Source organism: Botryllus schlosseri, chromosome 16 (assembly GCF_051294905.1).
Source record: "Botryllus schlosseri isolate E-star chromosome 16, Bs_hap1, whole genome shotgun sequence".
Lineage (NCBI taxonomy): Eukaryota > Metazoa > Chordata > Ascidiacea > Stolidobranchia > Styelidae > Botryllus > Botryllus schlosseri.
Genome location: NC_137251.1, coordinates 6,334,837 through 6,351,361, shown reverse-complemented (window position 1 = coordinate 6,351,361; position 16,525 = coordinate 6,334,837). Strand labels below are relative to the sequence as shown.

The window sequence follows — 16,525 nt, the reverse complement described above, 5'->3', positions numbered from 1 at the left end:
ATTTTTGCCCTCATGAGATGACCTCGAGATCGGGTCATTTTATGGTAGCAGTGACGACCCTGAGCAAGAGCATAGCATAAATATGTTCGTATATTTCACTTATTGGTGACTTCTAATCAATTTGTCCCAACTAAACTTGACGACGTCTATTATTCGATACAAACTGTCGCATATTAAAGCGCCGCAATCCAACCTCTCGATTCCCAATCCTTGCAGTAAAAAATAATTTGCCGCGTGCATGGTATTAGTTTAGACGTGATGGTAATATCACAATGTCAAATTCCTTTATTCCTACATGTTGTTATTTAACCTATTCATGATTTCCGTCATAGGGAAATGGAAAGATAGGTGCGGAAGGAGTGTCTTCGAAAACGAATGACAAACCTACCAAAGTTTTATCGAGATAAGTGGTATACCTTGGCTACAGCGGTCAGGCTCAGGACTATACTACCGCGAGTCGGTCTTTCTGGAGTCAGAATTATATATTATATTAGTACTCCGATGACGTGACCCCCTACTACCATCTTGCGTATAATTTCGATACTCGGGAATATCTACCGTCTATATTCGACTCATGACAATTTTTCGTACTTGACTCGGATTCGAGTCCTGGATCGTTGTAGCTGGGGTTAGCATACTTTGAGATTCGATAAAGGACAATTTCTACAAATCACGAAATTTATAATATCAGACGAGAAAACGAGTAATTTGACAATCTTTACAGGGAATAACGTTGTTGAGGAAAAAGGAAGGTTTTTACGACTCGAAAGGCCCGCTTGAACGTTCAGATTCCCGATTTCGTGTCATTTGTGTCGTTTTGTAGGTGTGCCCGTACAATCGCCTGACTTCCAATTCAATTTCAATTGAATTCAATTTAATGCTAATAATTTCATCATTTCAATACACCACGAGACTGCGATACAATGAACGACAGGAAGGTGTCGAAACTACTTGGAGTAGTCTTCGAAATCAGACACCCACCAGGCCTAGGCGATGTAAAAATATGTTAATGTTATAAAAGGAACAGGTGACAAAAAGGTGGCATGTTTCGGAAGGCGAGATCGAAATGTTAGGTCGTGGTCCGGTAAACTAGAGAGCTAACTATAGTATTGATTCCATTGAAATTATGTGGACATGCTCGATGACTGTCGGTTAGCCGGCGAGATACTATTCCACAAAATCAGTTCCGGCATAGGAATGATCTTTTTTGTCTACCAAAGCTATAAAGGAGGACGAATTGTCAAAAAGGGGATATTTGGGCGTCATCGGAGGATATTTTCGATTTCCCCTCGAAGGAGACAAATCCTCCTAAAGGAGGACGCATGGTAATTATTGCTAACCCTAGTTGTGGCCAGTGCTAGATGGCTATAATTATAATAATGTGCTATATATGGCCTAACCGACAACAGATAGTCTTAATTTGATCAAAAATATCATGAAATAACGTAGTAAAGCTATTTTACGGGAAAAATTAATCAGAGTGATGTTCGAGGCTAATCCGAAGGGATGACGGTTTAGTCATCAGGCACAGGCGCAGCTTTGAAGTTTAGTGTGCATGCCTCTTCTGTACTTCGCCTAGGCCAAGGTGGGTGTCTGATTTCAAAGACTACTACAAGTCGTTTTGACACCTTCCTATCTTTTCATTGTATCGCAGTTTTGTGGTGTATTGAACTGATAAAATTGCTAATAAACCAATACCGTACACCTCATGCAAGGAGAGAAATTTCGATATCCGGAAATGAGCCATAAACCGGTGTTCGTGGTTTCTTGCGACAACGTGGACGTGCCGTGGAAAGCGGCGACAGAGAAATTCGTTGAGGTACGGCAACTCTCATTCTGTTGAGATTCGAATCGCGGGTTGTTAATTTGGCAAAGTGTCATGATAACGGTGGGCTAATACGTTTGTTGTTTCGTAATTTAAATCGTCTAATGATGTATTGCGCGTGATATGTAATTTTCGAGGTCATATTGGTAGTAGTTTTTATTATTGCGCAATGTGACTTACCATCACTGTCGCTCATGGGTGGACGTCGGCTTGACACGTGCATGTGATTATATTTAGATCTGATATGAATGATTAAAAATATTTTCTGGGTGGTTAAGATAACCATCACTTAATATCAATTGCTATGGATATAGTAACCATACTACATGATTGCTTGTTTTAGTTTGATACGTTCGATCCAGAATCCGGCTGGTTGGCTATCTGCCAAGTTCTAACGAATTTCATAGAGGCATTGATAACAAAAACAAGATAGCCGAGTAGCAATGTAGGTTTAATTTATATAATATAGCAACTAATGAAGACTGAACTACCGTAAGACCAAGTCAACAGGAATTGTTATTCACAATAAATTTGAGGAACAGAATTGGTCATTTTGATGATGAATCCGAAATGTAACTGTCAAATATGCTCTACCAGAGACTGCGGTCCATATTAGGTTCCATATCCAAAGATTCTATTCGAAATGTGTAATTGCTGCTAGCGTGCTAGGTCACTGATGATTGATGATTCGTGTTCATTATAATATTATAAACCGTTCTGCAAGAGAGGTAGTCAACATATACAAATTAGATTTATCCCGTTATGAGCACTGTGTGATTCACCTTCAATGTTTTGATTTTTCTGCTGCTCCGCTTTGAATTTCAATAAATAAATAGTAGATTCAAGCAAAATAGTTACAATCAACTTGTATTTATCATGCCCGAGCAGTGGAGTCCGATATCAAGGTGGTCTATCTGCATTAGGGCAAGCCAACTGCAGTGATACACTGATTTCATAAACGACCTAAAACCCTGATATAAGTGGTGCGCGGCATAATGTCAGATTATGAAAATACCAGGCTCAACCCTGAACTGTTGTGTGCAACAAGCAAGCGTAGTCGATTGAACAATTATGTAAATGTTTATACCTCAGTGCATTGCAGTTGCCAAGTTGATTCACAGTCCCGTGTTTCAATCCTTACATTTCCTAGTGTGTGATTCTAGAGCTGGGTTGACCTCCCTTGACTAAGCTATGACTAGAAAGTCTATGTGAATTTCAACTGATAGTTCTAATAACTCGGTCATTGTGCTCCTTATAGTTTCTGTAACAAATTCCATTTGTTGTCAGATTCCTCCCTGAATTTTGGCCTACAGATCAAAAAGTTTCGTGAAATCTCGATAGTGACAAACTGAAATTGCCGGAATCATGGAGCAAATGACATTGCGCGGAACCCTAAAAGGGCACAATGGATGGGTCACACAAATCGCGACCACGCCGGCTTACCCGGATATGGTTTTATCGTCGTCCCGAGACAACAGCATCATCCTGTGGAAACTGACAAGAGAAGAGGGAAGATATGGTGTGCCGCAAAGACGAATGACCGGACACTCCCATTTTGTCTCTGACATCGTAATCTCTTCAGATGGTCAATTTGCGTTATCCGGTTCGTGGGACGGCGAGTTGAGATTGTGGGACCTCAGTTTGGGCGAAAGCACAAGAAGATTCCAGGGACACAAGAAAGACGTTCTTTCGGTTGCGTTTTCGTCTGATAACAGGCAGATTGTCTCCGCGTCCCGCGATCGTACAATCAAGTTGTGGAACACGCTAGGAGTCTGCAAATATACCATCGCTGACGAAGGCCACACGGAATGGGTGTCTTGCGTGAGATTCTCTCCTAACTCAGGTAATCCGGTGATCGTTTCTTGCGGATGGGATAAAGTGGTGAAGGTGTGGAATCTAACCAACTGCAAGCTGAAGACCAATCACTACGGACACACTGCTTACTGTAACAGTGTCACCGTCTCTCCCGACGGCTCCCTCTGTGCCTCAGGCGGCAAAGACGGACAAGCGATGTTGTGGGATTTGAACGAAGGAAAACATCTGTACACGCTTAACGGCGAAGCTGAAATTCACGCGATGGCTTTCTCCCCCAACCGATACTGGCTCGCGGCTGCCTGCGGACCTTGTGTGAAGATTTGGGATTTAGAAGGCAAAGTGATTGTCGATGAATTGAAGCCGGAGCTTATTAACATGCCTAACAGCAAGGCCGATCCTCCAGAGTGCCTCTCCCTGGCCTGGTCTTCCGACGGTCAAACCCTATTTGCGGGATATGCAGATAACTTGATAAGGGTTTGGCAGGTGTCGGTGCCAGCGCACGCCGGCGGTTTATAGAACTCTTTTACTGCTATTACGAACATTGGATATAATTAGGTCTGGTCTCATTTCAGCGCAGTTTACTTTTTGTCGCTGCTCGTTTTTTTGCTTGACATGAGTGGTGTTGAAGGCTTGAGAGTGTGATGATTTGACAATATAAATCGTAAGCCGGATGTGGTTGGTTGTTTTGTTGGCGATCGTATGTTGAATGACTGGGATTACCGGTAAGATGGTTAATAATCAGTGGTGGTGCTGATATCTTGTATTTGCTCGAGACATGAGATGTAACGAATAGTATAGATATGATGTAGAAGCGACCAAACAAGTACAGTTTCCCACTTCAGTATCCACCTTGACCCAATATCCAATGTAATAGTGCTCGGTTTGAGCCTTCAGATATCTTTATTACGGACTTATATCCCTTATCTTGATTTCCGGAGTTGATGTATGAGGCACATAAAATTATGTCAGCGACAGTGTTGAGGTTACTCAAACATCACAATGCAATGCTACATTCTGCCTCACCTGAGCACGGGGTCATTTCTCCCGACAGTCTTACTATACAGTTTTTGAAACTTTTACCGTTAGTAATGAACACTAGCAGTATGGTATGACTATATTTATTTTTCACATACAAAGGATGAAGACAATGATGTATACAAACGCATGCTATATATATCTACAGAAGTAACCAGGCTGGATGCTCACCATTAACAACGATCAAGCACGAGACATATCCCTGATTTATTGCACCAGATATAACATTTTTAGCGAGCTGCTTCATACCCATACTCAAGCAAGTGTTCGTTGTAAATGAGACCGCCGTGGGGACCAGTTCAGACGTCCATCCTCCAGTCGATGTGTCAAAGTCTTTCATTCCTTATCATTGTCTCATGCTAGTCGGTGAAAGCTCACTTGCATAACATCGGCCATTAACATCAATCCCAGATAAAATTCTCCTTGAAAGGATTCGTCACTACGAATTCGCATAATCTTTGCCTATTTTGAAAACGTCTACTTCAGGTTTGATCTTGTTATACAAGCGAGGAAAGGCGTTTTCCGCGCCATGCGAGGAAAGGCGTTTTCCGCGCCATATTTCTTCCTACATCGATTATGCAAAGTAAGATCGAACATGGTGTTGAATTCTTCCTCTGACAAAAAGACATCCGCGTACAGAAACGAATACCCACCGCTCTGTCGTATAAACCTGAAAAGAAAGTTGTTATCAAACGATTGACCCAAAATTATACAAGCATTCAATACACTTAATTAGGGGTGTGAAACTTTCTTGGCAGGCAGGTCAGATATGCATACCAATAATGTGGTGATGCCATGGGTCACACAGTAGCAGGAAAGACCATAATCTCATCAAGAACTGGTAACGTTGATGGTGAGGCATATCAATAAAATCCAAACTATAAACATAACGATGAGTATTACTTGTAGTTGAAGCAGTAAAAAATATTTAAGAGGTTATTGATAAAATATGTGCGAAGTCAGAACATGCACAATTCGACCATTCTTTTATCCTACTTGGGCTTAGCTCTATCGTACCAGACTAAAAGCCAAATATGAAAGCCATTTTGTGGGCTCCACTATTTTACTAATGAGGGTCACATTGCACTACGTTGCACGTCACTGCACTAAATATTTACTCAGGGTTAATCACAAATCATAAGAGCCAAGCTAAGCTCTCGTAATTGACAGCAAATGATGAAAATCTCGAACGGGTAGTTGGTGACATCACTTGCCGTGGATAATTCACTTACTTCTCCATGCTTGTCATCGCCAAAACTGCGTCATACTTCTCTTTCCTTCGGACTTTACCGGGCGTTCCATACACCCCCAAGTCGTAAAACATTCCATAATCGCTGTTTGGACACATCTGGTCTGCACGAGGAGGTCGTAACTGCCCGCTATGCACACCTGCAAGCAGCGGTGGTCAAAGGAGTCAGCATTACTACTCGAGTAGAAGTAATATCAAGTTTTTGCAGATTGTAACCAAGTCACAAGGCTCCGAGTCACAAGTCAATCCCACTTTCATAGTTTTGACTCGAGTCATTCTCAATTCACCACCGAATCGAGTCCGAGTCAGCAAGCAGAGGGACGAGTCTGAGTCATGGTATCATGACTGAGTCCAATCTATTGTGTTGACTGCTCAGTTTCCAGTTAAAGTCTTGTTAAACTCACTTTTATAACACTGTTTGGTGATATCGAATGGTTTGCATTTACAATAAAGTAATTTTCCTGACTTTGAGCAGTTTCTGATCGCATTTTTCAAGTACCAGTACCAATAGACGAAATCCCAATAGTGCGGTTACTTTACTATTCTTCGAAATTACAATGAAATGGCGGTCTTGGCCATTTCTTGGTTCGAGTCATGCACAAGCACAATGACTCGACTCCGAGTCGAGTCAATACACAGATTGATGCGAGTCGAGTCATTTCCATATTTTGACAAAATGACTCGAGTCAAGTCAAGTCATTAGAAAATCGTGACTCGAGTAGAGTCATTACACCCCTCAGTTTTTGCTCAATTAGAACTACATGTAGCGGTTCCTGATATATCAAACACTGCTTCAAGTAGAGAGAGGTATCAAATGTACTCGAGCATGTAGAGTCAAACGGTAGATTTGGTGGAGGCGCCATATAGTTCTAGTAGCCAAGGAGATTACTTTCAAAGTCGGCGAATACAGCATTGCGACAGTAGATATGGCAGTGATGTGCGAGCAGTAAACGCCCTAGATTGTATATACCAAAAAAGGTTACGTATTCAATAGCAAAACTAGATAGTACTTGATAAAAAAGTACCTTGCGTAAGTAGACATTGTCTTGTTTCACTGAGTATCAACTTTCAGTAGTCATGGCCACCTTTTTGCTGTTCTCGGCCGCATTTTGATTACTTATATAGCCTACGGCCGCATTCTAGGGCATAGCCATGATGAACTTACTGGATGCCAAATACCCCTGTTAAACTGTCTAGTCCATTTCAGGTGAACTCCAGACTAATCCACTTTTTCATATCGGCTTACTATACGCACCGAAATCGCGAGTGGTCATGTTATGAACAGTTACCGGGAGAGCTACGATCGCACGAGGCGCGATAACTTTTTCAGATTCACGAATGAATTTCGTCATTAATATTAGTAGTTTCACAAATTACTGTCAAATATTTATCCTTTCCCAGCCCACGTGATCAGATTAACCGCTAGAGTTCATGGAGTGAGTGTTTTCGAAAATTTAGGGAAAGTTATAAATAATGGTGTATCTTCGGGTGGGCCAATTGTTATTGTTCATGTCATTAGTTGTGCGCTGTTATTTCTTGACCTTCCATCAGGATTGTCGGTGGAAAGGTGTTGGAATCGCTGAAACGTACCAAAAACAAATTTCATTCGTGACGAGGACATGATTCCAAGTCGGTATTTCTATATGGAGCGGATCATTCTTCTCTACTGTTTGTATCTGTAGCTTACTCTGGGGCTGAGATTGCAAAGGATGCGTTTATATTAAAATCGAAAAATGAAGACGTATGGAATCGCGCAATTTGTAAATTAAATTTGAATGTCGACGGCAGCCGAAACATATTAATTGAATTACGTGTCGACGGCCGCACAAATAACCGTCTACGGCCGCATGGGGCAGCAGGTTGGCCACCCCTGCTTTACATCCTTTTAATGTAAATATTCGCAAACGCAACTCGTTTCTATTGTGCCACTGGGGTCAGTCCAGATCAGACCAGTCTTATTCATGAAAATCTGTCCCGAACCGTCGACTTCATTTGCGGGAGACAATAATCATGTCTCTCTTACCATGGTCATAAATCCTGCACGGATATATCAACATCGGGTACGTGTCGAATAGCTTTTCTGCTTCGTTTATAGAGTCCTCCATCACCGTCATTGGTAGCACAATGTCTTGAAAAACCTATTAAAAATGCAAACGGTCATAAAAAGAAACAAATTTTCAAAAAAATTCACGTTGCTGAGTATTCGCGATAATGAAATCAAAACTCCCGAGGAGTACGACAGAAAGCATTCAGAACTTTGCACAGCGTGTAAATCGTTGCGTCACAAACTTTTCGCAAAAGAAATACAACAAAAATAAAGTTCAGTTCATGTCAAAGCAGAGTTCATTGTCATTGCCAAATGCTTGTACACCAAGCTTGTCTCGGTTCGCACGATAAAGTTCTCCTGTAACATTTTCAAGCAAACCAGAAATTATAATAGAATCAACATGAGAGCATGGAAACAATACACAAATTAGATTAGAATTCGATTACTGGCATTGTGCTCTAGTCGGCCTAATTACACTAGAATTTTATCCAGTTGTCCAAGTCTCGTTGCACCCGTGACACTAGGGACGAACAGAAAAACGATCTCTTAATGTCGCCATCACAACATTCAACATGACAACACCATGATGAGATACGAGGGCTAAGAGAGAGAGAGAGAGAGATTTATTATCGTCTGCACCATCGAGATGCTTTGACGATGAAGATGCGATACAACCTTTTAGGTAAGGTTATCTAGTCTGCACCAGCACGGACATGATTTTTCTCCTCCATGCTATCCCTGAATGCTGAGTGCCGAGCAGGATAGCCACAGATACTAGTTTTAGAGGCTTTGGTCTGACCCGGCCGGGGATTGAACCCACGACCTACCGATCCAGAAGCCGGACGCATCACAATCACCTACCTGCTTCACGAAAGTCATAGCTCTGATCCCGGGTGTGGTTGTGAATTTCAAAAATGCAGGCTTAGGCGGGCAGAGCCAGCCGAGAAGCCAACGAAACGCCGGGTGATTTCCAAACGGAATCATCGATTCCAAAACCTGCCACGTGTCGGACAAAGCAAACAAGTTGAGTCTGACGAGCGCATCAAGCAATTTCAAATTTTTCCCACCCAGAAAATAGCTCTATTGTGCCGCAGCAAGTAATCTCTCAGCGGGATGAGCTCTTCCGCGTTATCGGGTTTGTGCAAAAATGTTTCGACGTGCTTGTAGAACCATGGTTTGTACCACCTGAAAAGACAAAAAGTGATTCGATTTCAGAAAGTATACGATTAGTACATTCCATGTCAAATCAACATGATCAACATGAGGTCTCTTTGATCACTAGTAAACCAACTAGTTGATTTTGAGTGCTGTGTTCTAATATTTGAATAATTGGTTTTCGCCATGCTTAAAAAACGAATGTGAAATTTACGACAGGGATCTCAAACTCAATTTGGGTCGCGGTCCGATTCTAACATTTTGATCGCTTGCGGACAGGACCAGTCAAATGAATCCAAAATGTCACCTCCAAATCCATACCTTTGTTTTTCACTAGAATGCTTTAATATCAAGGGTAGACATAATAGTCCTACACATTATGTTACGGATCATGTGGTTTTATGCAACACAGGTATTTGCAAACCATGTGATTGGCAAAATACTATGATTGGCTGATTGAATACAGTAATAAACCACTAAAACAATGTCTCTAATAACGATAAAAGTTGGCATATTTCTATGCTTCCTTTGTTTCAGTCGCGAAGTGGCGTTGTCCCTGGGTATTTGTTGTGAGGAATGTAGCCTTCAAGAGATTTAACCGTAAACGCGAATGTTTTCGTCTCTGTGAATAACTGTTTTTGGTCCATTTTCCAGAAGACTATGAACTAGGTGTGCACTTTTTTGCCTTCTTGTAATATGGTGTCAATGTCACCGCGGCCTGTTCCTAATGGTGTCTTGGGTGAAGGCTCAACACTCTCATCAGATTGTTATAACGAGGCCCATGAACATGTTTGATATTTGCTGTCTTGGGGATTATTTACGTCAAGTATATATATTTTCCTATTTACTCAAATTGATTTACGGGCAGAATTAAATCGTATGTTTGACACCCCTGATTTACACTTGATATTGTGACGTCTTCATTGGTTGAAATTTTCACTACGACTGTAAAAATGTTAATGTCATATTTTTCAATCACTCGAGATGCAAGAATCGTGGGTAATTTCAAGGGGTCACCAAGAAGGAAACAGGTTTAACAACCACTGCTTTAATATTAGTAGATGAACATGAACACGTGTCTTACTGACATAACTTCAAGTCTCAGAATCATCAGACTTTCAAGATCTAATTCGTACTGTTATCAGATCACACAGAACCATCTCTCAAAGAATATACACCTTGCCACGTGATTAACTTTTTTCTTTTTCTCTCGGGTGTCGCAGTCGGTGAAATTACCAACCATAATCACTGCTTCGTCTTTTGAAAATATTGTGGCTTCCAAGTAATCCGGCAGCTTCGCGTCCGGATTGGAAGCACCAGACAACTCCCGTATCTTATCACAGTATTCCCTTTGTCCTCTGACCTTAAATATAATGTTACTATAGTCGATGAGGCTTGGTACTGCACCGGAAGTTTATCATACCCATGTCAAAACCTGTGCATTTTGTATTTTTAGCCACAGACCTGCCAAAAGTTTAGTGCGGGGGTGTCAAACTTGTAGCCCACTTGTCAAATGTTGCTTGCTACTGTTTTATGCGGGCTGCGACTGCCCTAAAGGGGCACTTCACTCTAAAAATGATGTAGTCTCAAATTGAAGGGCAAAACGAAAAAACAATCTTGGCCGCAGCCGTTTTCTTCAGAACGCCACCGTAATGGAGCTGCAATTTATTGAAATTTCCCTAAGAACTTCGCGCTCCAGCAGAGATTGAACTTGATATAGTTGTCAGCCGATGTTATGAAGAAAATATGTCGTACACGCCACGGTGGTTTAGATACCGCGTTCAATGGAAGATGTTCAGTCAGGAGATTTATGTCAAAACCGGGCCTAGTGTATTCTATTTCCGTCGTGTACGACATATTACCTTCACAACATCGGCTGACAACTATATAAAGTTCGATATCCGCGTGACTGCTGGAGCGTGAAGTTCTTGTGGAAATTTCAATAAATTGCAGCTCCCTTACGGTAGAGTTCTGAAGAAAACGGCTGCGGTCAAAAATTTTTGTCGTTTTGCCCTTCAATTTGAGACCACATCATTTTTAGAGTGCAGTGCCCCTTTAACAGTTGGATCATCGAAAAAATAAATCAAAAGAGTCATGTAACTAACACCTTTTCCACTGTTATTCATCGCAATTCTAGCGTCAAAAAGCCGCATAAAGTTGCTTTTGGCTGTGAGGTGACGCTAACAATTGCGAATGAAGTTGCAGCTATATGTAGTGTTCAATTTTATTCTTCTTCATTACATTGCAAAGATAGATTCTTGACCGCTGTAAGGTGGAGTATAATTGTGGTTAGTCGTACCATAGTTGATAATTTATACCACAATAATTTACCTTCTATTCCAAGGTAGATCACAGTGATCCTAATTTTCAATGATGCACAATCTCGCAAAGCAAACAATTCATCCAGTCCGAATACTCACCGGGATATACTTCAAATGGACATATGGCTTGATAGACACAATTCTTAATTCCAGTGCGACCAGGAATCCCAAGGTTCCGTGAGACCACGGCAAAGCGTGAAATAGGTCTGTGTATTCCTCGCGTGTTGCATGAACCAAAGACCCGTCAGCCAAAACAATGTCGTAAGATTCTACCGATTCCTATAAAAACAGAGGGTAGGGTAATAGGTTTCCACTGACCAGTGTCCATGAAGAACATAGTCATGAGCTGGCTATAATTGAATATAAACTGAAATTATACAATAGACCCATGATTGGATAAAATTGAATCATCGGCGAGAGCAGCATTGAGAGAACTGACTCATCGGACATTGAGAAAGATTTCAATCATATTTGAAAAATAAGTAGCTTGTGGAATAAAATTAACCCACCCATATTAACTCATTACCTAGTCCAGTTTGAAAAAAGAGGATTAAGTAGCTATGCTGTTTGACGTCAGTTCAACTTGGGTAATAAAAATTCAAGCCATTTATCATTCATTCATCAGCACAATTTGGCATAGAACAGTATTAATCAAACAATCATCAATGTATGCAACCGCCGACCGGTATTCAAATCAATTTCACCTACAAAATAGATGCTAACTGATTTCATACCAAGCAGCCTACCAATTGTTCTACAACACACTGGAATTTGCGAGCATGCTTCCATTCTTTAATCCAACCCACCTGGTAGAGTCCTACTTTGTGAGAGTAGGTGGTCATGCCGACTGCCATAGCTAATCCTCCGCAAGTCGCATCAGCAATCTCCAACGTCACTTCCAACGTGTAACCACGAGGAATCAGATATTCTGTGATCTCTTCTACGGAGACCTGCAAAAATTGGCCTAGTTCTATAAAATTTTCAATTATCACGACACGACCCCAAGTTAATGTGTGTCAGCATCTGTTAGAAAATTGTGTTCATCAGTACTGGCTCTTTTTTGTCAAGACTTGTATCATGATAATTTTTCAGTATTTGAAACCACTTTCACTACAGTAAAATCAAAATGTCGTCCTTGCACCCGTACGTACAATGAACATAGGAAAATATTCATCTGGAAAAAAATCACATTAGTCACAGCCTGCCTATGATGTTGATTTCAATCAGCTTTGTTCTTCATCAGCTACACCCCCGATTCAAACCAGCGGTTCAAATTATTTATTTGATACCCTAGTGGCCTAGTAGGTCTACAGTTTGGTGCGTAGAAATTTTACATGATTTGTCATGCGTTGATGTTTTAGTCAATATTCCTATCTCTCCTTAATTCTGTAATTCTGAAAATTTTTATATGTATAGCTAGAAAATTATGCTCTGTAACACTTTCAATGCACCAGTTTTTGTGACACCAGTGACAATGATACAGGAAAATGTATCAGCATAACCCGAAATACGCAAACTATCAATACATACCATGGGTTCCACTTTGACAATCAGCTTTTCGGTATCCAAACTTAAAATGTCGTACAAATGGATAGGAACTTGAAAACATTCGTTCTGAAACATAAAATAGACATGTAGAAATGGCATAAATGAATAAGAATTAGAGATTGAAGTCATCGACACTGAAAATGTAATTTAGTTCACCTTCTTAAAGAACGTAGTTGATAAGCTCAACCAGTTCGGACGAGAAGTGCACATTAAAGGGCGATTTCCTTCTGGTAAATTGTTCCATTCGTTAACCTGAAACAGGAAAATGCGGGACTTGAAAAAAAATCACATAAGCGAAGCCCTTGAAGAGATTCTAATGAACACTTCAAGTTTCACAATTACAACAATCTTTGGATGGAGACTCTTTTGACACGCAGGTCGGAATCTGTTCAAAGTTGAAATAGGCGAGGCTGGCAAAGATAATTTGAAAGTTCTTGGAGCAAATATACTATGGCTCTGCCGGCATGGCAGCTTAAACATGATGATAACATTAGGACTTGGAGCAGTTAGGAGAATTTATATTGATCTGTAGGCTACATTGGCCACGGATTATCAAACAGGGAAATTTGCCTGTGCCTGTTGACGAGATTGGTACAAGACAAGGGGAAAGGTTCATACACCATTCAAGAAGATAAAATGTGAATAGATGAAAATAGCATGTGTTTGTGTATGGTGATACATCAAGTTTATACATAGATGTTAATGCTGGGAAATGTGGGTATTGCGCGTATAAGGCATCAAATCAATAATATTCATACTAAAAATATTGTTACCAGTTATAATTTGGATAATTTCAACATATCACATTAAATTCACAGGCTTTGTCTGCACTTCACCCACGGCCCACGGGCCACAGGTATATTGATATCGAAATATGTCAATTACTCAAGCTAGAGAAGCACCGGATTCATTTGAAACATGCTCAAATTGGAAGCTTCTCGAACCTTATGTAGGCCTACTAACATGTGAAATCATAGAAATGTTAGTTCTAATTTTACTATAAATAAATCCATATTTACCTTTCTTTGAATCGCCTTGACTTTTTGGTCATGGCTCTCTCGAGTAGAAACGACATTTCGGTAAGACCACTTCCATAATTTGAAGGTGAGATTAAATAGAAAGCTTGCAGGGAGGCAGAAGAGAACAATCACCAAACCACGGTTATCTTCCAATACTTGAACAATTTTCTTTTTGACCTGGTACATGATATAAATAAGAGCTTGATAAACTAGTTAACCTGGAGTTCAGTGGAGTGGAAGGCGTTGGAACAATTCAGGTTAACTGAGATAGCCTATTTCAAATCAGCAAAACTTTAATTATAGCCTATTTTCATGAATTCAAAGCATTAGATAATTGCGGGAAAAGATAGGAAGGGGTGAAATAGTACAATCTACTTTCAACTGCATCTGATTGATCGTGAGATCCTGCACGAAAAATAACGGTTACCTTACTATAGCTTATCGTTGCAAGTCACATGCCACGCATGTTGTAAGCCTGTACTACAAACGGACGAAGATAAACGCCGCATTGACTTCATTTTCTACATGAAACATTATATGGCGAAGTTGCTTGAATATAACAAGTATTTCATCGTAGTTACCAGTAGCGAACTGTTACAAAGTTTGTGTTGACATACAGATAAGGTAACGCTATTGGACTGCAGCGAGTGATTGCTGCAAGAATGCGGCAATCACCAAGAGTCACCAACATGGCATTGGTATATTGCAGTTGCGCTATAAATTGGTATGGCGTCACGGCCGTATTTAAAACATGTGTCATTGGACCGTTTATATTAACGATTCTATTTACAAATTATATAGTTGAACTTTTGTCCAAACAACGCAACCACTGCGGTCTGCGAACAGAGCCATCCAAAAAATGATCGTTAGAAATATTGGTTCTCGTCTAACCTTAGCTATCACCATACTGTTTTCAGTGTCCGTTTGCTCCACTTTATGAATAAGAATGACTAATCCGAGTAAATTGGCGCTACGGTGAAAATATCTGACGACGAAGTAGTGGATGACCTGCCAGGACCCGGGAGGGCAATCTCAATCGGAAAACAGTTTGACTGGTAAATATGAGGACGTCGCCTGGTGGCAGAGTTGTACTGTAAATAATAATAGATATTATATCCGCTACTTGCGAGCGTTGCGGCGCTATCAAGTTCGTGATTGGGGTTTGGGAGACAGACTTCAACCATATAGTGTCCTGTATGGTGTGGACACAAGCAAATCTCACGGCTCACTACGATTGGTCTGCGTCACACTTTCCATTATGCCACAAGCAATTTTACGGTGATATTTGACCGACTTGCCGAGCGCGAAAATTGATCAAATTGGTATCAATCGAAAGCTACAGCGGTACTGATTGCGAAGATATAAATTGTATGCTGCTCGTGGATCTGGAACCTCCAACAATCACCCTTGAATGTTGCATTGTAACGGAGTTTGGTATCGTGACGCAACCATGCCGTCCGGGAGCAGGTGAGGAGCAGCGCAATGAAAAACCGCAATCGTATTGACCATTGTTTCGCAACCGATCGAGCATTCACGCTCCCACTCTCGTGCGCACTTGCTCCTGAGTTGCAACAATGCTGTCTAGCAAAACGAGACTGCAGCTCAGAAGCAATGAGAAAGACAGCATTCTTGCGTCACAATACCCAACTCCATCTCAATGCAAAATTGGACTCTGATTTTTGGGGAACGGGGGAGGGGGGGGATCATGGCTATGGGCTAAAGTAAATTTATATTTTCGTAATTAGTACAGCAGCAGCTTTCCATTTATACCCGATTTATCAAATTTAGCGCTCGGCAAGCCGGTCAAAAATGGTCGTAAACTTGCCTTTGGCCAAATGGAAAGTATGACGTAACCCAAATGCAGTGAGCCATTCAATCTCGCCGTGTCCACACCATGCTTCAACATTTTATTTGTTGCTTGTAAATGCATGAGAGTTTCCCGCACTATGGCAACGCATGCTGTGCCTAAGCGGTTACGCAAGTTTCTAATTCTAATACAAGCTCAAATTTCAGAAAGCAATTCATTTCTTCAGTTCTAATCAATGATTTCGTTGGTTCTAATGTGTCATCCTGATATCCCCCTTCGTCTAAGCCAGTGGTTCCCAACGTGGGCGATATCGCCCCAGGGGGGCGAAAATGACGAAGGGGGCGATAGGGGGGCGAAAATGGACAAAGGGGGCGAAAATAGCGAAGGGGGCGATGACGCGTTAAAACGGCTATTTTGGAGGCAATTCGGAGATATGACCTTTTTTTTTTTCAGTCAACCCGCCGATGACTACAGATTGTATACCGATTTTTCGGTTCTCAAAATCTGGGGGGCGATGATCGGCCTTGAGCTTGAAAAGGGGGCGATGAGTCGAAAAAGGTTGGGAACCACTGGTCTAAGCTCTCCGTCTTGTTTGCTCTTCATCCCTTCCTTTATTCTGGTTAGAATATCCTATGTATCCCTCCTGTGTGATATATTTTCTTCTTGCCAATCATCTGATGATGGAGTGCCAGATCCATCTCGTC

At 41.1% G+C, this 16,525-nt stretch overlaps 1 protein-coding gene and 1 pseudogene across 2 annotated transcripts; one reads left to right on the top strand and one right to left on the bottom strand.

Moving 5' to 3' along the window:
* Positions 1–3,083: 3,083 nt before the first annotated feature.
* Positions 3,084–4,311, top strand: LOC145458577 (small ribosomal subunit protein RACK1-like). Its single transcript, XM_080336987.1, has one exon. It carries the CDS (start codon positions 3,191–3,193, stop codon positions 4,154–4,156), a length of 966 nt encoding a protein of 321 aa, XP_080193113.1. The 5' UTR covers positions 3,084–3,190; the 3' UTR covers positions 4,157–4,311.
* Positions 4,312–4,742: 431 nt separating this feature from the next.
* Positions 4,743–15,123, bottom strand: LOC145458576 (delta(24)-sterol reductase-like; annotated as a pseudogene). The gene is made up of 12 exons (XR_013921162.1): positions 14,906–15,123; positions 14,015–14,191; positions 13,152–13,247; positions 12,978–13,061; positions 12,254–12,397; positions 11,547–11,726; positions 10,305–10,489; positions 9,039–9,156; positions 8,833–8,967; positions 7,948–8,062; positions 5,908–6,064; positions 4,743–5,345 (listed from the first exon to the last, which is right to left on the bottom strand). The product of XR_013921162.1 is annotated as a delta(24)-sterol reductase-like (transcript).
* Positions 15,124–16,525: the final 1,402 nt, after the last annotated feature.